General features: G+C 37.6%; 4 protein-coding genes and 1 long non-coding RNA gene across 9 annotated transcripts; 3 read left to right on the forward strand and 2 right to left on the reverse strand.

The window, feature by feature from the left end:
- Window positions 1-15: 15 nt before the first annotated feature.
- On the forward strand, window positions 16-2,139 carry LOC139993605 (uncharacterized). Its single transcript, XM_072015512.1, has 4 exons — window positions 16-375; window positions 586-963; window positions 1,036-1,380; window positions 1,492-2,139. The coding sequence occupies exons 1-4, from the start codon at window positions 16-18 to the stop codon at window positions 1,855-1,857; spliced, it is 1,449 nt and encodes a 482-aa protein (XP_071871613.1). The 3' UTR covers window positions 1,858-2,139.
- On the reverse strand, window positions 2,067-14,614 carry LOC139993581 (myogenesis-regulating glycosidase). 4 transcript variants are annotated; one of them, XM_072015446.1, is made up of 11 exons: window positions 13,759-14,614; window positions 10,453-10,730; window positions 9,791-10,027; window positions 9,406-9,696; window positions 9,206-9,300; window positions 7,234-7,433; window positions 6,176-6,312; window positions 4,964-5,182; window positions 4,772-4,882; window positions 3,414-4,409; window positions 2,067-3,289 (listed from the first exon to the last, which is right to left on the reverse strand). In XM_072015446.1, exons 1-11 carry the CDS (start codon window positions 13,801-13,803, stop codon window positions 2,383-2,385), a joined length of 3,516 nt encoding a protein of 1,171 aa, XP_071871547.1. In that variant the 5' UTR covers window positions 13,804-14,614; the 3' UTR covers window positions 2,067-2,382. The 4 variants fall into 4 exon arrangements, with proteins under 4 accessions (XP_071871547.1, XP_071871549.1, XP_071871550.1 ...); XM_072015448.1 differs by lacking the exons at window positions 7,234-7,433; window positions 9,206-9,300; window positions 9,406-9,696; ... (1 more) ...; window positions 10,453-10,730; window positions 13,759-14,614 and adding an exon at window positions 6,441-6,710; XM_072015449.1 differs by lacking the exons at window positions 7,234-7,433; window positions 9,206-9,300; window positions 9,406-9,696; ... (1 more) ...; window positions 10,453-10,730; window positions 13,759-14,614 and adding an exon at window positions 6,407-6,710.
- LOC139993613 (nucleoside diphosphate kinase homolog 5) lies at window positions 7,449-9,202 on the forward strand. The gene is made up of 5 exons (XM_072015524.1): window positions 7,449-8,055; window positions 8,128-8,520; window positions 8,610-8,748; window positions 8,828-8,916; window positions 9,004-9,202. The coding sequence occupies exons 1-5, from the start codon at window positions 7,804-7,806 to the stop codon at window positions 9,112-9,114; spliced, it is 984 nt and encodes a 327-aa protein (XP_071871625.1). The 5' UTR covers window positions 7,449-7,803; the 3' UTR covers window positions 9,115-9,202.
- Window positions 14,615-16,073: 1,459 nt separating the features above from the next.
- On the reverse strand, window positions 16,074-27,198 carry Snx27 (sorting nexin 27). Of its 2 annotated transcripts, none has more exons than XM_072015501.1 (7): window positions 26,837-27,198; window positions 20,287-20,424; window positions 19,745-19,969; window positions 19,343-19,653; window positions 18,811-19,049; window positions 18,435-18,716; window positions 16,074-18,097 (listed from the first exon to the last, which is right to left on the reverse strand). In XM_072015501.1, exons 1-7 carry the CDS (start codon window positions 27,163-27,165, stop codon window positions 18,029-18,031), a joined length of 1,593 nt encoding a protein of 530 aa, XP_071871602.1. In that variant the 5' UTR covers window positions 27,166-27,198; the 3' UTR covers window positions 16,074-18,028. The 2 variants fall into 2 exon arrangements, with proteins under 2 accessions (XP_071871602.1, XP_071871603.1); XM_072015502.1 differs by lacking the exon at window positions 26,837-27,198 and adding an exon at window positions 20,495-21,170.
- LOC139993624 (uncharacterized) lies at window positions 21,545-22,158 on the forward strand. The gene is made up of 2 exons (XR_011801412.1): window positions 21,545-21,717; window positions 21,795-22,158. It is a non-coding gene; the product is annotated as an uncharacterized lncRNA (long non-coding RNA).
- Window positions 27,199-27,210: the final 12 nt, after the last annotated feature.

A 27,210-nucleotide genomic window follows, 5' to 3' on the forward strand; every position in this document is an offset into this window, starting at 1 on the left:
CCTTACAAGATTAGAATGATTCCTTTTGCTAGCTGTTCGAAAAACATGGATGCGGTTTTGAACGAGTACGAACACTTGTTGACGACTCCGACGAGTCAAACGTTCAAGCATCAGAGATCTCAGAGCAACTCGCTGTCGCCGAGATTATACGCAGCGTCGCCTTGCAGCAACGCGGCGTATCATTATCATTCGCGGAAAAGACAACCGAGCAGTCATCGACGTCAATGTAGGAACGAGCAGGAACAAATGCTTTCAATTATGAAGAACACGCTACATTCCGGTGGCAACGATCACGAGAATTTTTATTGCGAATATCCACGGTCTATGAAAAACAGCTATAAGAAAGAGAGCTACTGTATGAAGAACGGTGACCAGGTAAAGATACTTCCTATTAGAGACTGCGGCTCTTTATGCATTTATGTTGCATTTGCATATTACGCTTGTGATGTGTAAAAGGTAAAATAAAATATTGGAAGTAAGGTACTTGTTATAAAATTTAGTCGCTGCGTAATTGCTATTGCCTTGCCGTTTCTTTAATTACATTTATAGCCAAATTTCTCGAAGATTAACATGTTTTCGAAATAGGCAATGACAGGAATTATGAAGACCATAGACGTGGACAGCGAGACGATGGAAAAGTATATGCGACACAAAAAGGAGCGAATTTTGAAGTCAGAATCACGAACAAAAGAGAGACACCACGTTGATAAAATGAATAGGATAAACACGGATGAAAGATACGATTTAGGGGGACATAAAGACGACGGCTGGTTATACACCAAGGGTAGATTGAGATTCAATTTATCCAAGCACGAGAATGAAAATAAAATAGAGGAGGAAGGTTTGGCTGAGGATCGGAATGTACAGGGGAACCACAGATCTAGCGTACAACCGAATAAACTTTCTATCCTAAAAGGCAGCAGTTCGCAGACTTCGTCGAAAAATAAAAACGTCGAAGATGTGGTGAGTCTTTGATCACCGTTCTTTTATTCTCAAGTATGAACATTCTATTGAAGCTATTTTTTCACCTTTCAGTCCAAGCATAAAATTCCGACAATCGACGCAAACGATTATTCGAAAGAGGCAGATTTGTCAAAAGGAGCCGAGATTTATAAACCGTGCCAGCGATCCGTTGTTCAACAGAATTCTCCTCGCAGTCCTGGCAAAGAATCGTCCAGTAACTCCGAAGGAAGTAGAGACGAAAGCTCGTGTTGCGAATTAGTTAAAGAGGAAGACGAAGAATCTCCTTCTAGGAAGAATATTTACGCAGGTGGAGATCTCGATCTCGATCTTGATCTTTGTGCGACTAAAAGCTACATCGTTGATCTAATCGATCGGGTTCTTAGCAAGAAATTCTCCATCTCGCCGGGTCAGCAAAAGGTTTTCATTCGATTTTAAATGATTCGATAAGTCAAAATTCGCATATTATTTTTCTCTTCTTTTTTTCTTCTTCAATGCATCTGAACATACTTTTCATCGCATACTTTTCAGAACATAGAATCGAATCGAGAATTAACGGAACAAGGATTCTCCATAGAAATAATACGCGCGTTGCGTGATGACTGTTGCGAGATATTTGCAAAGGATATGTCGAGCCATCACGAAACACTGGCTGAACGTATAAAACGCTTGAAAACCCTTCGGTGGAAACACATGCAACACATTCAGGACGAGTTTAAAAAGCTGTGTGATCTTCAAAAGTTTCTAGACGATTATTCACCGAGGCAGTCGTTACCCTCGTTTCAATCTCTTTCGGGTGCGATCGAACAGAGGGTGGAGGAACGACAGCAACAGCAAGCGCAACAGCAACAGCAACAACAACATGAGGAGAAACAGAATTTGGGTACGATATCGTGAAGATTTCAAGGGTTGATTTAATGGCGTCAAATTTTCACGATTAAATAGCTCTCTATTATCGAAGAGATGCATTTCTACTCAGCATTAAATATAACGTAACGAAAGAAATAGATTTTTAGTTTACTACTAGTACTGCATATTGTCTATTTTTTTACCGAATTATTCGAGTTTGAAAGAACATAAGATTTTATTAATGAAACACAGACGAATAAAATAAAATAAATATATTTTGATATATAAAGAAATAAATACTTTTAGAGCGTTGGAACGTTACAAACTTAACACTGACGACAGTTCTTCAAATTCTTATCTGCCATTTTCTATCGTAAACCCATAAAATAAAGCGATCCATAAAGGAAGCGCGTTGATGTCTTTTGGGCCACAACTTTCTTCTCCTTCCCCTCGGTTTTTTCATCTTTTTTTTTTATAGTCCCTTAAAATCTCCAAACTCACTAATCGTTCTCGTATACGGAAACTTGCAAAAGTTCTCCGTATAAAAAAGTTCCATATACAGTGATATTCAATTTAAAATCTCGTATTATCCGGCATTTTCACAAAGTAAGCAACCTTATCCTCAGCGACTCTGTAATTGTGGATCCATCTAGATCCTTTCCTAAGGCTACCATCGATTCCATCCTTCCACACTCCTGCAGGCAGATAAACTTCTCTCTGTCTGCTACCGGAATAAAGTACGGGCGCTACTATAAGTTCCTCTCCCACAGAAAATTCATCAACGACAACGTGACAGGCCGGATCCGCAGGATCTAACATCCACAAGGGTCGAATTATCGGTAGACCAGTGTCAAGTATTTCCTTAGCGTATTTCTTTAACAACGGTGTCACTGTTTTTTGTCTTAAGGTCGTCAACGTCTTGGCTATTTCTAACACAGATTCGTCCGAGTATTTGCTTGGTAAATGAGTGAAGCGTATCACTGGCAAAAACGTAGACAACTGTAACCATCTGATGTACAACTCTTTGTCTGGTAAATTCACTTCAAAATCATTATCAGGATTGTTGTCAGACATGGGGAGAGCCACGTCTCCTCCAACAGCACCCGGCATAATGAATGGATAACCAATCATTCCATAGGTCAAAACTGTTGGTATAACAGTCTTGATAGCCTTCCACGAGGAAGAGAATGGCGGAAGTGAAACGAATACTGGCGGTCGTGGCCTAGAGATCGCGCCTGACACACCCATCACTGGCACGGATCCCAATATTGATTTTGTGAATATCGTTTTGTAATGATCTGGATTTGTCAGTGGCTGCTCGCATTTGTAATAGTGAGGCATGTCTTGTCCCGTGCCTAAGTCAAGGTAGAACGAGTCCACGTGGTACTTCATGATCAATCTTTCGAGCTTGGACTGCAGCCAAGGTAGAGTTTTATTGTTCGTGATATCTAGGACGCCCACGCTGTTACTCTGCTTGTACCTGTAAACAGAATTTCGTATCTCTATGTAATTGTATTTACTGTATTATATATATATATATATGATTATACATATGGGAATATATAATCCGTTTGACTACTTTTTGTCGACTATTCTATTTTTACCTAGCCAAAGCGGGTATTCTCGGATCGCTTCCTCTCTCAGAGATCAATAATCGGTTGGCCACCGCGTCTTTAAAATTGATAGACTCCGTAGATATAAACGGCTGTATACTGAACACGATTCTAAATCCTCGACGGTGAATAATATTAATAGTTTCCTCCATCGACGGGAATCGTTCCTCATCCAACACGAAGTCACCTGGACTTGGCTGCCACTCCTCGCTCAGCAAAACGTGTCCTTGTCTCAAGAAGCCCAAAGCTATCACGTTATCCGTATAATTGTAAACTGCTGCTTCACTGGTAGGTGAAATTTGCCAGACTGGTTCAGACAGCAGCGAATGAACCGCGTTCAACTCATCCGGTTTTAAACCGTCCCACAAAGACTTCTCAGCCATGGAAGAATGCAAATTCTTCATATTATCGGTAGCACAGATCGTGTAGTTTAACTGAGGCAACGGTGTCAGATGATTAATATACGCGAAAGCATCATACTTCGCTTGCATACAGAAATTGTTGCTTTTGTTTGCGTTAATCGACACGTAAAGTGGAGTTTCTGGATCAACCAGTACAGTAGCGCCTTTCGAGTTTAAAAAATATCTCTTGAGTACATTTCCAAAAGGATGTTTGGTAATATCTCCGGTAATAAAAGGACTTAAATCAAGTCGTCCACGTTCGAGAGGATAAGGCATATTCTGCACTTGGCCACCACCGTACCAGTGGCCTCTCTTTTGCGACCAATCGAAGCAATCTTTGGGATTGTAGTGAGGGTTTAAACTTTGCCAAGTAACGTGGTAACAGTGCATGTCCGTGTGTTTTGTGTGAGCGAGATATAGACGTGCTTGCTGAAGCCACTCTAGGCAAACAGAGTCTTGCTTCTGGTGATGAGACAGACAGGGAAAGACTCCCGTTTCTGCCGGTATACCCTCGCCGAGTCTCGCTGCGATCACTTCCGTTCCGGTGCTGCTGTATACGCGCATCACTCGTTTGTTCTTGTTGAAGCTAAAAATGACAGATTTAAAACATTTATTTATCGAGGCTTTCAGATACTGTAGCACAATTTACACTGTCGAAATTTTCTATTCTAAAAATTCATCAAAATGATAATTGTATTCTCTAATGTGCCATAAGTTTGATGCGTGACAGAGTATGAAGTTACGCAACAGAGAACAAAAATATACAAAAAGCACCATAGAAAGACGGTGTAGAGAATATACAAAACTGTAGAAAATATTCGAAGCGTAGAACTCGTTGTGATATTTAAATAAATTTCTGCTTCTGTTTCTTTACCTATCATCGCAAACACATAAATTGACATAAATATCCCCAGTCTGATAATAAGATTATTACATCTTCGTGCTTACCTAAATTTGTCGAAATAGGCCCGTTGAAGGACGTGCTGCGTATAATAAATATGCGCAAATCCTACCAGGAAGACGACACAGAGGAACAATATCCCGACGAAAGCTCGAAGTCTAAGAACAATCATCGAAACAACCGTTTAAACTCTAAGTCGGAAATTATCATAGGTAGTCACGTTTCTCAAACTTGTTTACCGATAATCGGCGTTCTGCCTCTTCTTGCTACTGCGTAGAGCTTGAGGAATCGACAGCTGAAGTTTTTCCTTGAGCAAACTGCTAATGCTGTTAACGCTTGTTATCGTGGAGTTAGTGCTCTGCCCTCCAGAAAGTTCCATCGGATCGTTTCCTAATTTCTTATTTATCATTGGAGACATGGTTCTGCCTTTCCTTCGAGGTGGAGCTTGCAACGGTACTCTAAACAATCACGAAAGGAAATATTTAAATTTTCTTCTTTCAAATGAAATATCTAAAAGAGGCAGCAAGCTTTCCTCTCGTTTCTTCTTTTATAATACCTTTGCAGAGACACCGCACTACCAACGTCGTATCTTGGCATCATTTTCTGTTCGAAACTTCGCGAAAACGATTATTATCGATGTTCGACTCTCATGGAATTTATCGTCGAATTAATAAGCGATGGAAACTAAAACTGTAGCTTATTCGATTTCGCGTGCAAAGTGACTGCTAGAAACAAAGCGAACGCGCGGTAAGCCTTAAAGTCTCGAGGGCAAACACTGCGTTAATCTCACCAAGTGCATCGTAAATTACACGAAGATACGCAACAGCGTACACGTAACACAAAGTACGCGGAAATCTCTTGGTGTTAAAGGCTGTTAATGGTCAAATACCGACTGACTGGCAGTCTGGTGCGACGATTGGGAGAGTCTCGATCGTACTCTTAGTGCGATAACCCTGAAGTGATATAAAGAAGGTCGAATCCGAAGATGATCCTCGCACTGAGCGTACATAATTCTACGAAGACACGAATACTGGTTTCAACTAGTTAGACAAAAGATTTACGTGTGATGTGATGAATATTAACGACAAAGTTCCAGGAGTGTTCCTCTCCTTTTTAAAGGCAGTTCGAATTCATAATGTTTAAGATACGATATCGTTTTATGATTACTTTTTTATATGAGTAGTTATTTTTTTGTATTTATATGCTGAAATTTTTTCTACAAAATAAATATTTATATTCATCTGCGAGCGTGTGTGTTTTTGTATAAAAATGCGTATAAAAATTTGTAAAACCTCGTATCGCAAAATTCGGTTCGCTTATTATGTCGTATAGATAATTACAATATTTCATTAGCCTTGTCATTTTTTTACGTTTTGAGGGGACGATTTATTAACGTGTGATCGTATTTAAAAGACTCACGGGATATTTATCAGTCGAATAAAAAAACTTACTTGGCCAACTCTTCGTCATTCGCTTCTTCCTCGGTCTCAGAACCGAGCGGACTTCCATTGGGCGTCGAACCGCTGTTGCTGAACGTCACGCTGCTGCTGTCGTCGCTCTCCGATCTCGTGAACTTCGAGGCGGTTCCCTGCGAAAGTTTGATCACTCGTGAACATCGAATAATCCTAAGAAAATCAATTTGATGGCAAGTAACAAGAAGAGAATATTTAAATCGTTGTCACGTTTCCTGTTTTATCGTTTCTTCCGTGACCTTACTCATTTAAACTCTCGAAATGTCAAGTCACGATGAACAACGATGGAAAGTGAGACCTGCTGCTTCGAACGACACTCGAGAACTACTCTCACGGAAACGTAGAACGGCATAGCACAGCACGGTGAATGCATAGGTTGACGATGGTAAACATTACGTAATCACCGAGAAATCATACTTTTTCATCGACAAATTGCAACCGACTCAGAAACCGAAGCGAAAACTTTCGGAATTGGAAAAATTATATGTAATTCAAAAATAATTTTTATACCAATTCCCACCATGCGATATTTCTGGCTCCGGAATAAAGAACAAACCTTTATCATATCGAGTTTTAAATTCTCAGATAATGCTCTTTTCAGAGAATAGTGAGATATGGAATATATAGAATTGTATTTATAATCCTTGACATCCTTCACATATAGAGAGAATACTGTCTTGATCTTTTATGCAAATAACAAACACATACTACTATACATATTAAAGGTTTATTGTGAATAATACAGACATAGTCCAAATGAATTATTCTTCACTGGAAGAAACCAGTTTCCAGCTTCAAATTCCTTCAGTACATTTAATAAACGATAATTATGACAGAATGACGACAGCTAACGCTGCTGTTAATACCTTTGCTGGGCTCGCACTGTCATTGATTATTCACAGTCAAGCTTAACACGATGTTTGATTTGCGAATATTAGTAAGAGGCTGTGTATGTGTTTAAGCAAATATTACTGAATTCCTGAGAAACAAGTATCGTCTTCTATTTAACTTCACATCATCATATTCTTCGAACTTACCTTTTGTCTATCGATTCGTAGATCCTCCATTTCATCCAGATTACTCGGCATCGAAATACTCGTTTTACGAATTCGATTAGCTAGTATCGTGCGATCGCTCGTTTCAGTACTCTTGTCATTTGGAACTTTTATAGTTTCCGTAATTTTGTCTGTGGATGTGGCAGGTGCGTTTTCGTTATGTCCCGCCACCTTCGATGTATCTGGAAACCATAATTATTTTCTCCTTGTTATATTGTATTTCTCTGAGAAATAGAAATATTAGAATCCTAACTTTTATTTGCGAATATAATTGAGTATGATTTCAACGCTATAAGAGAGAAATATTACGAATAAAATATTTACCTATTTAAAGAAGTTATTATTTCTTCCGAATTTCAAACTAAAAACTATATTTTACTACAATTATCGATACTCGATCAACAGTGTTACCAACGTTACTTTGTTCTCGATATTGTTGCCTAAATGTCAACAACTCTAACCTCGACAGAGTACGTTTTATATCATACCAAATGAACACAATCGACGAAGAAAATTATCAGAGAACGACTGACAATCTTAAATGCCACAAAAATGTGCGATTGCCCTGCGGATAAAGAGGATGGTAGCAGAAAGGTCCCGGAGACAGTGACGCTTTTCAAAAAATGTGTAAAATCGTACCGTTCGACGAAAGAGATAACCGATCCACCGAGCTGTGACACAATTTCGGATAAAGATATCTGGAGTAGTGTGGATTCTTCGCAATCGGATCATAAATGTACGATCTACGGATCCCCAAAAGGATCACAGTCGAGCTCAAATAGTTCTAGCACTGGTTCCAAAGTGGTAATTTTATTCTCGATTTTTCATAATCGAACAAAACGTTTCGTCAGCTACATTATTTTTCACATCGTGTAGTACAAGTTCGTCGATTCTGGGGAATGCGAGTGCCTCGGAGAAGCCGAAGAAGAACCATGGCATCCACCGATATTCAGTTACGAGCCCTGCGTCGAGGAAGAGGAAGTCGAAGAAAGGCCAGACATCGAGTGCACGTTGGCAATTATAAAACCAGAAGCGATAATCTATAGGAAACAAATCGAGCAACGAATATTCGAGGAAGGCTTCGAGATTTATCAAACACGATGGCTGCAGCTCACGCCAGAACAGGTGTCCGAGTTTTACTCGGATAAATATGGACAGCTAAATTTTGCACATCTTGTTGCCTATATGGCATCAGAACCTATAATCGTTCACGTTTTGGGGAAAAAATGCGCCGTTCATGAATGGCGATTGCTCATGGGTCCGACGAAAGTAATTTATAAATAGGTTCGACCATCTCGAGAATATATCGATTAATTCTCCAGTTACATTTAATTATAAATTACATTCAATTATTTCAGGTTACGGAAGCTCGTTTGTATTATCCTGATAGTATAAGAGCGAGATATGGTAGAAGAGGCGAGGATTTTAAAAATGCTGTTCACGGAAGTAACACTCGACAAGAGGCTGAGAAAGAAATTCATTTCTTCTTTCCTGATTGTATAGATTCTATAGTTATTATCCTTTTTCCTTCATTTGTTTCTTTTTTATCGTCGATCATTTCGTCTGTTCGTTTCAGTCATAGTCGAGCCTCTGCTGAAGAATCAAATAGCAGTGGATTACTTGTGGGAAGTACTTAATCCCGTACTCGTAGAAGCACTATCAACAGTAAGAGAAACAACTTCTAGGATACCTTTTGTCAAACCTCAACGATAAGACCAGAAATTGATAATTTGTGAAAATTTCTTTACACAGTGTTGCAAATTAAAACCTGCAGATCCTGTCTTGTGGCTTGCCAATTGGTTGATTATGAACAATCCGAATAAACCGAAATTGCCGCAAGATCTTGCCATGATTCCATCGTGAATATCGAGATTTATATTTTATACGTCCTAAGACTTTGTCGTTTTTCGTAAATTCTATTTTCCTGATATTAATAAACTACGTTTTATCTTACCTACTGTGATTCTCTCCTTCTGAGGTTCGTAACGTTGACATGGCGTTCTCTTGTTTATTGCCCTTCTTTGCGTTCCGCTTAAAATGGGACTGTACCTTGAAAAAGTATCATCGCGTTAATAAACCATAACGACATGTTACAACTCTACCGTCATTTCTGTTTATTAATACTAATAATAGCCGTTCTATCGATATCGGTACCTCGAAATTACTAAATTTTGTATAACATTCTCAAGCTGTCCGTCCTCAAAAATTCCGTGGCCGAGTGTTTCGTTTTCTTTGGTTAACGTGCACTGTTTCTTTTCGACATTCCCATCAACATTCACCGCAGAATCCTTCGTTCTACCTCGTAAACGCTCTCCTCGTTCACGCGTAGAATCACAATCCCCAGTGTGACTCACAGTCGGTAAATGAATCGTATTCGACGAGTACAAATTATTCACTTTATGGACACGATTTATTTCGTTTAATCGCGATCCCCAAGTGGAACTCCTACACCCAAAAAATTAATCCGTAATTCTGACGACTTTTCGATCAACGTATTATTCGATCGAACAACGCGAGTTAAATCGAAATTGCATTCTACCTAGGGCGTTCTTCGTTCACGAAACGCACTCTTGCTACTGTTCCACTACTCTGCTCGTCATCGAAATCATTGCACGTGATTTCCGGTGTCGTGCCGATTAATCCATTGTCGTCTGAAATTTCCAGATCGTCCCGGAGCTTACCGTTTCTTCTCGAACTCTTCCCTTCGTTCGACACCTTCTTTCTCGCCGGTTTTTCCGGTGTTTTCGCTGGATAGTATTTTCCTCCACTTGGTGACCTTCGAAATATAGATAAGATAAAGTTATTATATCGTTACCTACGCGTGAAAACTTTACAGGGTCGTTTCGTCTATTCCCGAAAATTAGGTCTAGTTCATAGAGAGCTTTCTATGCTTTATTCCCAGAAAGCTAGATTCAAATATTACTAAAATATAAATTATAGAATTAGACTTAGATCTCAGAGAGCTTCGTACGTTTTATTCCCAAAATCTAAATCCACGTTATAAGGAATGTCTTATATCTTGTCCTCAAAAACTAGATCTAGACCGGAAAGAGCGTTTTACAGATATTTCCGTCGAATTTTCCCCCAAAAAGGCAAATTTAATAGTTTTCGTGATTATCCTAAGTTAGAGGCGGCGATCTGAATTTAATCGAGAAGAAATGGTCGTCGATTTCTGGCGTTAAACGAAGGCAATCGTTTTACCTGGAAGAGTGCCAAGGATCCACCCAGGTGGGTTCCCCGATGCTGGTTTCAACAGCTCCGCCAGCGGAAAGATGTTCCACCACGCTGCAATATGCTGGCTTGTACCAAGGTGACGGGATCCTGACTATTCTACCAGGGGACAAAGATTCCTGTGGCTTACTTCCGCTCTGTTGTGGCAATAAGAATGACAGGGAAACGCCTGGTCGTTCTGCCAAGCCGACTGGATCGACACTGGCTATACTGACGTCCCAGGGATCGACGATGGAGAGCAATACTTTCTGCGCAAAGAGAATAAGGATGGAGAATATGTCGGAGGGAAGAGGGGCAATCAGAGGAGTACCGTCACGGGAGTTGGCTAGTTAAAGTTGATTAAAGTTATGTCGTGGTACCGTCAGTTGAACCAAAGTGAAAAGAAGAGGATCATCTCCAGACGGTTGCGACGTGGCAAGAAACCTTCGTGAGATCTTTCACGGTTGAGCAAGGGAGGAACGTAAAGATTTATCGTATCGTTGCCACTCAAATATCGGAAATTGATAAATTTCTGGCTCTTAAACCCGAGTGTAAAATGTGATGAGCTTCGAGATCGATATTCGTGAAACTAAAAATTCAAAGGTTCTTTCGTTACACATTTATAACTGCATTCGAACGAGCTCGTTAAAGAGAAATTAAATTATGGTATTTACACTTCGTTAATCATCGAAAGTGGCATCGAGCTGACAGTTCAACGTATACGAATCATTCGAATTACATAATGGAAATTGATAATGGTTTCCATGTCGCACGCGTGCTATCTTCTTTCCTATTTTTAATGTACCAACCAAATTTTAAATCGTCGCTTGATTTTCTTTTCTTCTTTTTTTTTTTTTTTGAGGGGGTTAATTGTATCTTCCGAAAGATAAAAGTTGCTCTATCTCGGTAAAATCGTAGGCAGATTTGTTCGAGGATAAGAACGAGTCGGACGCAAGATGGAAAGTTGAATTAAGATGCGATTAAATAGGATATTTGAAAGGGGCAAATATTAGGTAATTAAGTAATACAACAGCAGTGGGATTGGCGTGTTGCATTTATTTGCTACACTGTAAATATATTTGCGAACTGTACATCGAGCGGTGTAGTCGGCATTATCAAGGGGACCATATCTTGTTTACGTTCGGCGGAGCAACGAACAGAGTTTTAAACAAACGAGACAATAAAACGATTACAAAAAAATCGCGCAAAGATTACATGTACTGTTTAAATCGCCGCGATTAGCTAATGAACAATTTTCTTAGATGTTCGTTTGTTGCTTTGCTATTGATAAACTAATATTTGATAAGAATAAAAGGAAGTATTACTTGTTGAAGATAAAGCTACATACGTTAAATGCATGAGTCAGATTCCTCGTGATCCACGATACATATATCAACCTCTTTTCTCGTTCTACGAGACAATTTGTGTTTCCCTGATGTCATATTAGAATAACGTAATTGACTGTTAATTGCATGATTTAACGACTACCGTTTTTTTTCTTTTTTTGAAATAAATACTTTTTAATTCAATAGGCAGAATCACCATTACAAAAGCGTTAAAAATTTGCACGAAAAGAGTAGCGACGTTTGGGACGACGTTCCTCCGAGTGACCGCCATTGTTTCGTGTTTCGTTTATGATTCAAATCTCGAGGATTTCGTGAATACAGGAAAACAAGGAGGAAAATGAACGACGATGGTCTCATTCGCACGGTTGATTCGTTTGCACGCAGAGATGCGAGTTTTCTATGAAATTAGGTTAACAGCTGCAGAAACAGTAAGATAACTTTCGACCTCGAACGAAAGATCGAGTTATAACTCGATGCAACAGTAGCAACACGAAGTTTTATCCTTTCCTCAAAGCGTTCCGAGTCTGATTACGATGAGTTTTGATACCTTTCTGTGGTCATTTCTTAGAAAAATTAATTATAATTTACACGATATGCTAATACTTATCCCGCATGTTGTATAGTCCTCGTGTTTAGTCCGATACGTAACATGCAAAGTATCGACATGCTATAAAAAACAAAATCAGATTTTTCACGTAACAAGGACTTTCCGGACAAAGTTTAATTCAATCATGCAACTCTGTTATGCAAGCGATGATTTTGAAGGCCAAGGAAAATTGTTGAGATAACTAAAAAAGGCTACGTTGAGTCCTTCGTCGACAAATATCACTGGCAGCAAACTTACAAATAGTTCGTCAAATTAGTTTCTATCGATCTATAATTCTTTAGAATCGTTCGATTTGTCGTACAACGATATTAGATAACGTGTTTCAGAAAATACAGGGTCTGCAAGTTAATTTGAGTACATGACAGAAATTCAAACAATAGTCGATAAATCTGTGAATCAGACTGCCGATCAGACTAAAATAAAATAAGATCGTAATAAATATGGAGTAACAGTATCTTTTTTAAATATTTATATTTGTATGTTTCGTGTTATTTATAAATAAATTTGACGTGTTTCTACGTATTCGGACATACGTTATAGTTGTAAAGAAAAGGGGCTAATTAGAAATGCTAGATAACTTGTATGACGTCAGTAAGACTGTTTAACAGGAAGCGATAGAATTCTTAAATAAAGATGATTTACGATAAGTAGTAATTTAAATAGATTTCATTACTCGATAGAAACATTCTGTAATTAAAGAACATTACAATTTATCATTACTATTTATCATGGCAAGTCAACGGGTAAAAACGCTTACAGTAAGAAGGTTGTTACTTTATACGATTTTTTCATATCGTTTCATCTTTGGAAATGTTATTCTTAAATGGGTCGGCAAAACCGAACGCAGCTTTGAAATGGTGTAAATCAATGCGTCAATTGTTGAGCAGTGTCTAAGTTGCATAACACTTTGGTCTGTTCGCACGATGAATTTTCAATAAACTATTGTACTTGTATATATTCGTCATACATATTGTATATAATTTCAAGATATAACTGGAAAAGGACGAGGAGAATAATTAGAATGAAAAGTATTTAAAAACAGCCACCGAACATAAGATTTAAGTCTTAAGATTCTCTGAAGTTGATCGTCCTTTTACACGATCGAAGAAAAATCTAATAGAAACGTAAAGAAACGGATTCGCGAAAAAAAAACATAGAATGTAATTTTGAGAAAACATGCGCGCAACTTTCACGCGCCGTTTAAACGATTCTTATCGCTTCAAAGGCACGACGCGGTTCTACTAGAAAAACTATTAAAATTGTTATCGATCACGTTGCTCGAAATACGTTGCACTATGCAAAAAAAAAAGTAAATGGAAAAAGACAAGAAGAATGTTCACTTACCTTTTGACTGTCGGCTCTCTTCCGTTTCCTCTTTAATCTCTCCATTATTCTGGATCGAACGTTCGAACCGGTTGATCGCAGACGATTATCGAGCTTTCGAGCCTAAATTATACCGCGTACGTAGAGACGATTAGATGAGAGAACCTCCACCTTCGAAGACAGGTGGTTTTAGACTGATCTTCCGTTCCTTATATCGGCAACCACTTAGCGATATCTTCCGAGACCGCGTTCAATGTATCGGTAACGCGTTTGCGCGCGTATAAACGCTCACCGATTTGCAAGCGTTCACTAATACATAAAAATTGAATACCGCATACTTGCATATATACAAGATATGTCCCTCTTTCCGCCCACGGACAACTGATATCGATAAATCCCGTGAGTGACCAAATCGGAGCGCGTGAGCGAGCGTGTTTACGCCGCTACCGATCGGATACTAGTACAGTTGCGATCCTTCGGTAGTAACTTTATATTTCCTAAGAAGACGGTTCACAGTCACCAAGGCGGCCCATAATACTGAAATAAAAATTTCTTTTTTTAAATGTTCGCGACGAGTTTTACGCGGCTTCTAGTATCGAAGGAGAAAAAGAAGATCGCGTTCGTAGATATCTTTTTAAGGGAAAGCTTGCGACGAGCTCGTGGAAGAAGAAAATCTCGAGCATCGAGGAAAGGGCTTGTTGTATAGTGATTAACGATTAGTTACGAAGAAAGTTCGTAACTTCGGGAAAGATTTGGAACGTATCGATCTCGCGAGTGTTGTCACGGAGCTGTTCGAAACGAAACGAGAGGAACTTGAGAACGTTATTTGAAAACGAATCTGTGCAATTATTCGTTTTTCAACTCAGGCATCGTTATACGACGCGCAAAATCACGGCACAATTTATTACATAAGTGACATTGTATATCCAGCGTAACCTGAAATCTGCGAAATTATAGAGAAGTAATAATTCCATGAGTTTAACTATGTTATCGAGCTGTGCAAAAAAAATATCAGTATCAATAAAGACGGATGTTGTGATGTTCTCTGTATTTTTTCTTTTTTTTTTAATTTTTTCTTCTTTTTTCGTAATTTTATTTTTCCCCGACTCTTAACAAGATGATCCGAAAACAAATCCAACAATATCAACGTTAATCAGAAATACCAGTTTTACAGCAAAAGTCGCGAACTAATAGTACATGATAAATTGCTTGGAGCATTTGTTATTACGAGCTACGATTATACATAGTACTTTAATTAATGTCTAAAGAGTTAATTGTAATGATATGGTCTTACTGTAATAATAATTAAATTAAACTACCTAATTCGTCATCCAATTTTACAGACTTCTTTTTAACGTGATTATTAATGAAGTAATTAATAACTAACCGCCTTCTTTTATGGACGTACTGTCCTCTTATTAGAGAAAAGAAATAACATCTCTTATATTCTTCGATACAAAAAATACTACTGGGCAACGATAAATAAGTATAACTAATAAGTAAATAAACTTGATGATTTTCGCACAATACAATTACATATAATATAAATAAATATAGGCACGCAATAACAAATATAGATCAATTTTGGTAAACAATTTTCACATGCATGCTCTAAAAATGTAAAGCTAGTGATTCGGAGCAATGTAACTTGGACGTATATTTCTTTGCTTAATATCCTTCCTAATTACTCTGGAAAATATTTCTATCGTCGACTACATGATCAACGTGTAACGACATAACTTCGTCAGAAGTATTGTTGCCGCAAAACACATAATTGCTTATTCCGACGCTACCGATGAAACTCGAATAATTAATTATTTATAATTACTTCATCGATTAATGGAATAATATATCACAAAAAAACATGAAAATCTTACATTCGTTTCTGCCAATCGACGTGACCTTCGGCTAGTATATATTAATGGTATTTTAATACTTGTTCGATACTTTGTGTATTGCGCTTTCACGAATTACAAACTTAAAGCAATAAATGATCGCGCAGGTAATGCCTAATACGACCAAGCTACTATTATTTATAGACTTTTGTTGGAAAAATTGAACTCATAACGTGAAACAAGAGTAATCGTATTGGCGAAGTTACAAAGCATTGCTCGTAGCATCGTGATACTACAATTTTCAGTTCCGAGCCTCGAGAAACCGAAGGTCCACCTTCGTTTGTCTTCGTTCAAATATAATTACGGGCAAATTTTCAACAATAACTTGCAGATCATTTTGCACAGTTCCCATATGGTAGAATTATTGATAGAATAAAAATCAAAAATCGTCATTGTGTACTTCCTTGATTGATCGGTCTATATGAGCGGAACAGATACATATATAAATAAGTAGATTTATATTTCAGACGTACATATTTATATATCTGATCGGATAGTACGGTGTTCGATGCGTGAAATTCCCATAAAAATAATCAAAACTTCCCTGCTTAAATATTGTACAATACTGAACGATAATCAACCACCTTAGATTAATTCGATCAATTGAACTTGAATTATTAGAAATCTTTGCGAACAGAATATTTGTTTCATTTAAACAAAAAGGTTCTCATTATTCTTACGGCACTTCAAGGATTATACTCTTAATGCTACTAACGTTATATCCCTCTTCGATATCCTTAAGATAAACCATTCGGCTTCTGCTGCCTTAAAAATCACGCGCAATTCACTTCTAATAAAGTTTAAAAACATTAACGATAGTTATACATCTATTTCTATAATTATTATCTGCCGAGGCTTCTCTCATTGTTGAACAAGCGAATCGTTCGGAACGGAAGTGCGGAAGATCGCAAAGCCTATCGATGGAAAGCAACTTGAACAAGGAGACAAGGAAAAAATAGAGAGACCATAACGGCGAATATGGTGTTCCTTGCGATAGATTTGTTCCGAACAATTCGCTGTTCCATCGGTTAACTCGAGGAACAGGCCAAGATGCTTTAAAGGTTCATCAGTGTATTTACCGATCTTAAAGACGCTAAAATTATTCATATATAATCGTTTCGTTCTTATTATCTGTATTTTCTTTAACAATATCACTGAGTATTATCTTTCTTTGCTCGCCTGCTATGGCATTCTTACTCATGTCTTTCTATAACTCTTAATGTTTCTCTTAAGTCTTATTTGTATTTGTGGGATCTTGCCGCTTGTTTCTTCCATCGTCAAATCATCGTTACCTTAAGTTTTATCTTTAGACAAACGTTTACACACGTTACGAATGTTGTCTTCGTATAATGGAGGATAATGAAGTGTATTTGTTTGCGAATTCAACGATGATTTCAACGTCTAAGCACAGCTACGGTTTTTAAGTTGGATCGCGTCTCGTTTACAATCTCTGGTATACGTATATTTACCATTTGTACACTACCGGCGCGCGATTACACGAGATCGGATCGAAAACAATTTTTACTTTATACTTCTGTTTCTTTAATAGTAAAAATATAGCTTCGGGAAAAAGTAATCTGTGCTATCGTTCGAACTACTATTACGCTTACTTTACACACATGATAACATGAACTGGATGTTGGGAAAATCTCTACTTCGTTATCAAGTACATACAACCGTATACGTAAAAGAAAACGGGCTGGAAAAAATGTTAAAAGAAAAAGTGAAAAAAAATGCGCATAGAGTATAAAGGAAACTAACCCTTAAAAGATAATACTTGTTGGTTAAGTTCATATACTCGTAAGGATTCAACGAACGAAAGTTGGCGATACCTATTAGGCTAGTAGAAAGGAACGTCTCGTAATTCAATGATTCTCTCGATCGAGACCCAAAGATACGTTACACACGATGAACGATAGGCCAAAGAATAGGTTCATCTATTCGTCTGGTGTTTTAGTATGATACTATAGCAACAATATCTTACATAGAAAGTAATGCGATCGCTTAGTATTCTTCCTTTTCTAACTAAAGTAGCGCAATCTACGATAGAAGTGTTATTAGCTAGAGATACAACGATACGTTTACTCCCATCTGATGCTGATGTTCTTTCGTTTAGAACAAAAGGAAAATGTTAATTTTCTAGTAGTACTTTTCGTATTTGCAATACTATTAAAAGATCGTACACTAACACGTAACAGATGCACTATGTTGATAGCATCGTGAAACTAATCAAACAGGAGTCTGATGTGATTAGGGTCTCCCATTAATTTTTGAATCGTCTTAGAAAAGTAATCCTAATCAAAAAGTTCTTGCTACAAAGATAAGTGAAATGTGTCCGATGAGACGATACCTTTGCTATTATGCACCATACACGTTTTTTTACGCCGCACGTTACTTCATTCTCCTGGATCGTCCCACTTTGCTTCTTCGGCTATTCGGTCAAAACAATCTGACAGGAACGTGTACTGCAAATAAAATGTAACATGTTCGATCGTAAATATGCAAAATAGTTTGATTAAATCGTAACGATACAATAAGAAAAAAGAAATGGAAAAGACAGATCATGAATAATGTAGCAGCGTCCTCTCACAACATATCACCTATACATAGCGAGTAAACAGATTATTAACTATTGTATTATCATACAACATCCAGGTAAAAATAGAAAATAAAGAACGACTCGTAAAACAGCATTGCTCCGCTATCAAAAGAAATGATTGCAATCAATGTACAGTAACACGTTGCAATAAGTTATTGAAATTCATCTTTTGAATAAGAAAAAAGGGGCAACTCATTACTTACATAAGGTGTGAAAAGCTTTAGCCAACGCGGTGGACGGTTATCTTGGCGCGTGTATTGAAAGCAGAACGCCATTCCTTCTTCGTCCACCTCCCATCGAGTAATGGTGTTCCAGTGAAATTCAACGACTTGAGATTCCAAAGTGCCGTCCTCTTTCGCTGCGTGTAGCTTAAATGCCGGTGTTCCAACAGCGGGAACAACGTGTCCTTCCTTTCGTGAGTCGCATGCGCAATGAGGGAACACGATATCGCCGTAACCACTCAATTCTTTCGCTAATTTTAGGTACTATAAATAAGAAAATGAAAAGGGAATATGAATACAAGACTTTTAAAACTGACGAGGGTACAGCATATATTACATAGAGATAACAAGCTAGTACCTCGTGTTTTCTCGAAGCGTCTTGCAAAGCTTTCAACTGATACAATCTCTCGCCGGCCGTTATGTGTCCCCTATTAACTTCGTCCACAGTTTGCCAAAAAGTCCAGGTTAATGCTTGCTCGTTAAGTGGTCTATTTACATTGAAAAGCCACCTTCTTATTGCTAAACACGTCACACTGGCGGTTGAGTAATTTTGAACGTACAAGGTATGAGGGTGTTCATGGGGTTGCAGCTTTCTTTCTGCGAAACGAACGGTGTTTTATTAAAACGAATGACATTTCTGGATATATTACAGTAGTTAACAATAGATCTTGCCATTCCTTCATATTTTCCAATGAAGCGCTTTTTATCAGATTCTACACTTCATTTTTAATATATTCATATATTCATTTAATATATTCCTTTCATATATATACCTTGATCTAATCAATTATTATGTAAATATTATAATAAATACAATCGTGTGTCAATAATATTTTGTAGCCACTGTATTAAATAATTCGATCTACCGAATTTATTTCCAAATTACGTACCGAAATTATATTCCACGATCTCGAAAAGATAAAAGTATTTTGCGGTTTCCGCGTCTAATCCCACTCTACTGCAAACTGCATCGTATACGTCACTGACGGAGGCAGCTTTAGCAACCGTTATGGTAACAACCTCGCGATCCGGCAATAGTACTTTTAAATCGACAGCTGGACCTTGGTCCCCATCTTCTTCGAGTCTATCAGCCAAGAATTCTTGCATGATATCGCTTTCGGCAATTACACGCACGGCACAAACCTTCTCCAAATACTGTTCTAACCCGCGTCTTCTCGCGTCCAGTTGAAGCTCGCTCAATCTACGCACAAGTATGACAATATTTACATATAAAAATACATCAGACGCACGAGTCGAGCCAAAAAATTCGGAATTTAATGTGGATATCATACTGAAATGGCCATTTTCCTGGTAGCTTAGGGAAGTTAAAACCGATAAATTCCTTCTTCAGTGCCATATGCAGTGCAGCGAATTCTCGATAACGTCGAGAGCACAAATGTCTGCCTGCCATGTGAACGTTGAAAACCACATAACGCTCATGCTTCCTCTCGCGGACGTGATAATCCGGTACGCTGATAGGTAGAGATCGCTTCTCGCTGTAGTCCACCGATGCATAACTAGGAGAAAGCGTAATCGACCAATATAAATGCGCGAAAAGCGAAAACGAGGAATCATTTAATACGCTTGAAAATCTATCGTAAAATCTTTAAACGCTCCAAAAGTCTCGAAATCTTTAAACTCATTGACATACAAATTTTTCGCACCGGACGATCCCATCGCCTAGTAGATGACTGTGCATGTCAATAGATCGAAACACTTAAGAATCCATCTTTAAGAGATCTTAGAAGTTTTTAAGCACTTAGGCCTCTTTAAAATGTGAAGATTTTATCTCTTAAAGAGATTATCACGATAAATCGTAAGGCAACTTGCGTACCTTAAATCTTCGAAAGGTTCTAACTTTTCCGCTTCCTGCGGCGTGACGGAGATAACAGTCAGCGTTAAGACATCACCCCCTGACTTGATCAAATCCACCACTTGCTTGTGAGTGGCTCCCTCGACGTTCACATTGTTTCTGTAACAAGAGCAAGTCTTTATCTTCCAAAAAGAACATCTACAAATCATTTCACACATCTTTCCTTTACCCTGCCGTGATTGCTTTGAACCGCGAGTCAAGATTCGGTCCGCGACGTCTACGATTTTCCATCCACTCGCATTGAACTGCAGTGACATAACACGTCAACATTTTATAGTTTTATCACCACGATATCAAGAAAAAGTTGTCAACTGTTGCAAAATCAGAGCAGTGACTTGCTAGGCTCTGTTCAGACTACACTCGAAGCTACACAGCGAGGAAAGAAAGCAAATGTTGCAGTTTCTTTCCTTCTTTCTTTCGCTGCCCAGTCGCGATTCCGTGGCTAGTTTTGACTTTCACAACTAAAAGAAACACAGAAGGAAAGGAAGGAGGAAAACAGGTGACCAGCCTTGGTCGAACTTCGAATTCCACACGTGAAAGGACGACTGTTATTGGTCGCGAGAGGAGGCACGACTCTGCGATTGATTTGCGATCTACGCTCCAGCTAAGCATAAACAGTGCACTTTATACTTATCCCTATCGACCTCGTATCCCCCCTTCTTCACCTTAACTTTATTTTATTATCTTTGATTTTGTAGCGAACTGGGTTGACCAGATAATGTCACGCGTTGTAAACAAAAAAAAATTACTATGCTTCTGATTATTAATACCCTTGTCGTATACGATGACTTTTCATCGAGGATCAATTCATACAGCGATTGGCGAAAGTATTTGAATATTTTCAATGCGTTGAGAATCGAGAGTACAATTGTTAAGCTAAAGTTTTATCAATTTATTGCGAGAGATAAACTTTCTTCGCAACTTTCCTGCCATAGGCTGTTAATAGACTCGTACGACAATGCGAGTATATTTAATGAGAGTTGCTATTTTTACATCAAACCGTTTTTCAGGTGTTCTGCGCGTCTGTCCCGGATAAGTATCGGAGCAACAGAAAATCGCCTCGCTTCTCTTACGATTTAGCACAATGTAATTTGACCTGAACAGACTGTAATGAAATCAATGAGAGGTAAGGGTGACTATTATTGATCAAAGATAAAAATAGAACTATCAAAACTGATTTTAAAATGTTTTATAAGTCTAATGACAATTTAATATTCTCGTCAAAATTGATGCTTGAAAAAAAAAAAAAAAAAAAGAAGAAAAGAAGAAGATAAGGAAATGGATTTGCCGAGATATATGGGTCTCGATAAAACTATCGTTTGCTTCTTTATCGCGTGCTACTTTTCCTTACGACGCAGTCTGGTCGAATGAGGATACCAATCATGTAAAAATGTACGTAATCATGTAATATATAATTGCCAAGAATTACATAAACGTAAACTGCGAAACTCTTTGCTTTTTCTTTCCAGTTTAATCTCGCAAACGACCGAATATTTCGAGCGTGCTGAAAACGCTCCAAGATAGGATTTAATGTACTCATCGTTGATTGATAACTGACGAGGTTTACAATTATCAACACGCGATACTATCTGCATTGCATCCACGGTTAATCGTACGTTGACCTTATCCGAAAGAAAAATAAATCCTACAGATCTGATCACCAATTCAATTCTACTCGTTTCCATCAAAGGCTTTCAGTTCTCTAGGCTTTAATCGACACAGTCGCGGACGTAATTGAAGGGAAAGCTAAGCAAGCAAATCGCGGTGAATTCGCTGAATGAACGATAATACGGTAGTACTCAGTGTTTCTCCGAATGTCGCAGAATCGATCATTCGTCGAGCAAAAAAATTACATACACGCAACGTGTTGCAATTTCTTTAAAAATATCGATAAGATCCATTATCGAGTGTTCTTGTTATTAATCGTTATTATGATCACGTTATTTTTCCACAATATTTTTCACACTTAGCGCAAGATGTAACGTAGAAAAGAGGTCATATACATATAACTGAATGCCAAGCGTATTTACATTTATCGGTATGTTAACCGAACGATACATTTCAACAGGATCGAGATAATCTGCTCTTGCGATGAAAATGTGAACTAGTTATCTATTAGTAAGTTACTAAACACAATGTCATAAAAGAGTAACAGCACGGACGAAGTATGCATAACGTTACGGCTAATATACATCGTGAAACTTCGTATTTCATCGATTTAGATCGATGAATTCGAGGAATTGTAGTTGTGGCAATAGCTAGGCTGTGGATGTTTATGCACTTCTGGAAAATTTAAAGATGTACGAATCTTTAGACTGTATGTAAAAAAATATATTCAAAGCATAGTGTTTCATATAACGTTTAGCATTTGAAACAAATTATCACATAGATTTTACTTTTCCAGTTAGTCATGTAACTAGATTTGCATAAACACTCGTAGTGTAGTAATCACTGAAGTTACAAAATATCTAGTGCCGCATCGCGTGAAAGAAATCATTCATCAGTGATCATTATTTGCATTCTTGTACATATAATTACGTCTGCGTAAAATTAACCCGTACATAATACATTAAACAGACATTAATAAATAACTTTACGCAATTATTAACGAATTTCGAGGAAATTCAACGTTATGTTTATTTACGAATTTCCTATTCTTCAAATTTACAAAACCAAGCATGAGATCTTGGCCTTCTTTATTAAATTAAACTTAGATATTAGTAATACGATAACTACAAACATTTGCCTATAGACTAATTGAATAAACCATGTAGCGTTTCTTCATAACAGTTGTTCATTCATATAATTACTCAGCTATTCCAATGTAACCGGTCCAGGTGCAACTAGTCAAACAGATTGCAGATTAAACGCTATCAGATGAATCGATGGCAATAATAAGATCGTACGTGATGCGATACAAGAACTGATGAAATATTTTTCCCACCGACTCTCTCGAACCGCATCTGAATATTAAAAAATAAATATTGCGTATATATAAACTATATAGATAAATAAAGTATATATAAACTTCCTACGTTGAACGATTAGAAAATTATTTTTCATCTTTCTTTTCGTCTTAACAACTGATACGGAATTATTCCTAACGTCTTACTCTTTTGTCTACATTTTCTGGTATTACTTCCAAGTTTGGTTTAAAGCTTAGCGATTTTCTTCTTTTTTCTTTTCTGAGGCACATAATCGCGTCGAAGAAACACCCGTTTTGCTCTAATTTAATATCGTGTCCTTGGCGGCTGAAAAATCCATCCACGAGATCGCCACGCGTACGTGTAACCACTTGTTAGAAGCCGTACAAGGGACAAATCTTCTCCAAGCTTCTGCTTGATGAAGCTAGCGTATCGAAGACAAGAATCAAATTTCTAAGTCGACCTTGTCTCAATTTTACATTAATTATAGTATTTTGCCAAGCGAACGTATCAACTCTTTATGTTATCGAGTTGCTTTCTATAGAATTTACTCTCTACTCTAATTACCATGGTCAACGTGTGTGTAAATGATAAAAAATGTTACTGTAAATAGTAGATATATGTACTTACTTAGGTGATTAACGTCCGATTTCTCGAGTTGGTTCAATCAAGTACAGTGACCTATTGCGCGTACTCGAGATAGCGAATTAACTAATAAACCTTGATACATTTTTCCCTGGGAACAATGTCTTCTGTTAATCTTCCTTGGACAAAAACAAAGCCACAGAGCAAACTGTTTACGTCTGGGAATCGCGTGCTTATACAAGTTTTGTTTTCATAACGATAGTTATATACAGTGACTCGTGTGAATATTTCAACATCTATAGGAATGTTTTACAAATGCATTATATATGTTACGCGAAACATTTTGAAATTTCATTAACGCTATAGTGAGACACGAATGTCATGATTACAGTGCTACAGACATGATAGAATTTGACACAAATCTGGAAGTGTACAAAAAAGTTACAAGATATTTTTTGCAAGTATATATTTTACAGAGATCGTGAAATTATTTAGACAATTAATAATTATCCAATATTTGATAGAACCGTCTTTAACACTTATTATGTATATCGTGAATCGTGTTTACCTATTCGTTTTCAATGACGCCCCACGCGAATAAAATTAACAAACCAACAAGTTAACAGTACCATTAGACGATCATTACAGAATCGTTAGAATCCACGTATGTATTACCATATGTCTGTTTTTTTTTTGCCTTGGCATTACATTTTATACCGATAATAATTATGCAACGGACGGTACATTTATTTGTTAGACAGTAAAATGTTTTTAAGTATATAGCAGCTGATAATACATTTAAGTCCGTCCGCAAGTTAAATGACATATGGTCCGAACGGAACTTAAATTTATTTTTTCCATTCTAATCGTATCGCAACAACAGCTGTTACGCATGAAACTTTTTTAAAACGCTCATTGGACTTGTGGTAAATAAGAATATTACGAATTATACGTCAGAGAAAAAATTCAAAAAGCCATGCTTAATTCTAAGTAGCTTTCCTATTGATACAACGATCACATAAAAATCAAAGATTGCACTTCCATTTCATAAATGGAGAATAACACTGAAAACTAAAAAATTAGAGTAGGAATTGCCAAAGAAATGGGAAAGAAAATTATCTTCGTCCCAGTTAATGTATCACGATGTTTAAATTGATAAATTATCGCACGCTTCGTTGAAATTCCAATTGCGAAGGCGATTACCGATCTTGCGAAATAAACGGCGAAAGATCGGGCCGATAATAATACTGTTGCGTTTTCTAATGCAGAAAAAGATAAGAAAAACTCCAGGTCGGAAGTACCAGGAAATGGAGGGGAGATAGACAAGAAAAGGCTGTCGACATGATACGTTCTCATATTTTGTTCGCACGAATTTAAAATGGTCGGCCAAAAACAGAGAAACATTAGTCAAATATTAATCGCTATCTAGATTACAGAAAATACGCGCTAACATTTACTTTATTATTACAAGATATAAAAATAACAAAGTTGAAATGCAAAAATTGTCTTTGGATCCTCAAGTTTTTATATTTCAATTTTGCTCTCACTTCAGCAAACAAAAAGTATATTTTTTAATGGCTTAAGAAGATTTCAACGTAACATTTTTAAACAAAAGATCATGCACATCAATAAGATCTTTTTCATATTTTGTTAAAATCTGAAATATTTTTCAATGTTAGAAAAGTACAAATGGATCGAAAATGGTCGAAACAATGCAGCTGGATTAATGTCATGAGGTACATAAGAAGCTTCATTCAATTTAAATTCGTCTGGCTGATTAAGCAGCAGAGACTACTGTACCAAAACATATTTCCGTTATAAACAAAAGCGAAAGCAACGAAATAAATATCATTCCGAATTTTGTTACATGTTGGTTATTGTTGGTTATTCAACGCAAATTTACGTGTTTAATTACCTCGAACAGGAATAATTAGCATAATGACCGGTTTAAAATAAGGTCAGAGAATAGTTTCAGTCAAGAGACAAGTCGGCAAACTTTTTCAACGATTTGATTCGACTTTTCGAAACGTCAAAATGCGTGATCGAAACTTGAATAATTTTGAATAACTTTGATCGCGACAATTACATAGTATCGCGTCGATAAGGCAGCTTTTCATTTAGAAAGTCGTCATTCCTCGATATAAATCGGAGATCTACACATGAGACTGGCATAAATCAGGAGAATGAACGCTATGATGTTTTTGATTTGCAAACTCGACACTGTGTCGTATTTCCTTCAACGTGGAAACGTATTACTGTTTTATAGCAACTACATTCTTTCTTATAAAAGTACAAACAAAAGAACCTACTTACGAAGTACAAGGCGTGTATGTTTATCTGTACCGTTATTTCAGTTACATCGATACGACGATTACGTTTCTAATCGAATAATATATTTTGATGCTTGAGAATTAAAGTGGAAAACTCTCGATTGATCGGTATAGATTTTCCTTTCCAAAAGCGTCTGTTTTACAAATCTTATAAATATCTTCTAAAAGATATGTCTATATAGATAATACTGATCGTTAACAAAAAGATATACAGCGAAAAGATCGAAAATCGAGTGAAACAAAATATTAGCTCGTAGAATTAAATGTTCACTTCCTGATAGAATGGTAGGATCAGGTGAAATGTAAACCTAGCTCAGAAACCATCTTCCGTACTGGGAGAGATTACGTCTAACCAGTGAAATTGATTAAAACGAGCGGTATCGATAAAGCTTAAAGCATACAGCGATTCGTCTGTCCAATCTATGCGGTTAACAATTTTCAGGTAGCCCGTTACAATTCGCACACAGTGAATACAACGAGTAGTTGTGTGTGATCTTTATCCCGTAAATATCCAATAAGAAATACTCTTACTTCTCAGACGAGGTAAAAGTCAGTACTCGTTTGACAGGTAAACGTACAATGATCAGATCGTAAACTACAGAGCGCAGAGAAACAAAATAATCGGAGAACTCCGAAAAGAAAACAAAAGAAGCGAGAGAGTGGATTACTCACACTTCTAATATGCGATCGCCTTTTCGTACACCGGCTTTTTCAGCAGCACCTCGAGGTAACACAGCGCTGACATGCTGAAGCGGTGCGTACAATTCTCCGTTGATGCTTCTGAGTTGTCCACCCTCGCTGACCTGACCGCGTACATTGAACCCAAAACCAGTCTCAGTTTTGTAAATGATGACGCATCTTGGCCCCTGTTCGATCGGATTTGTCTGGTTTACCGGGTGTTGAGGCACGCGCCCGTTGGTGATCATCGTCACGCTCGCGTTTCTCGTTACGTCCTCGTTCGCGGCTGGCAAGCGCTGCACCTCCGACTCGCAGTCCGCCATCTTACTCTCTGACCGCCCATTGATCTTTCTCTCATACGGAAATCC

Source organism: Bombus fervidus, chromosome 13 (genome assembly GCF_041682495.2).
Source record: "Bombus fervidus isolate BK054 chromosome 13, iyBomFerv1, whole genome shotgun sequence".
NCBI classification, from domain to species: Eukaryota; Metazoa; Arthropoda; class Insecta; order Hymenoptera; family Apidae; genus Bombus; species Bombus fervidus.

Bases quoted from the DNA above. Each gene is read 5' to 3' on its own strand.
- LOC139993605 (XM_072015512.1), top strand. From the start codon at position 16: ATGATTCCTTTTGCTAGCTGTTCGAAAAACATGGATGCGGTTTTGAAC. The intron at 376-585 runs GTAAAGATACTT...TTTTCGAAATAG, and splicing joins GTATGAAGAACGGTGACCAG to GCAATGACAGGAATTATGAA. The intron at 964-1,035 runs GTGAGTCTTTGA...TTCACCTTTCAG, and splicing joins ATAAAAACGTCGAAGATGTG to TCCAAGCATAAAATTCCGAC.
- LOC139993613 (XM_072015524.1), top strand. From the start codon at position 7,804: ATGTGCGATTGCCCTGCGGATAAAGAGGATGGTAGCAGAAAGGTCCCG. The intron at 8,056-8,127 runs GTAATTTTATTC...CACATCGTGTAG, and splicing joins CTAGCACTGGTTCCAAAGTG to TACAAGTTCGTCGATTCTGG. The intron at 8,917-9,003 runs GTAAGAGAAACA...TTCTTTACACAG, and splicing joins TCGTAGAAGCACTATCAACA to TGTTGCAAATTAAAACCTGC.
- LOC139993581 (XM_072015446.1), bottom strand. From the start codon at position 13,803: ATGGAGAGATTAAAGAGGAAACGGAAGAGAGCCGACAGTCAAAAG. The intron at 4,883-4,963 runs GTAAACAAGTTT...GATTGTTCTTAG, and splicing joins AGGCAGAACGCCGATTATCG to ACTTCGAGCTTTCGTCGGGA. The intron at 4,410-4,771 runs GTAAGCACGAAG...TGTCATTTTTAG, and splicing joins GCCTATTTCGACAAATTTAG to CTTCAACAAGAACAAACGAG.
- Snx27 (XM_072015501.1), bottom strand. From the start codon at position 27,165: ATGGCGGACTGCGAGTCGGAGGTGCAGCGCTTGCCAGCCGCGAACGAG. The intron at 19,050-19,342 runs GTACGTAATTTG...TTCGTTTCGCAG, and splicing joins GATCGTGGAATATAATTTCG to AAAGAAAGCTGCAACCCCAT. The intron at 18,717-18,810 runs GTACTAGCTTGT...TCTTATTTATAG, and splicing joins ACGCTTCGAGAAAACACGAG to TACCTAAAATTAGCGAAAGA.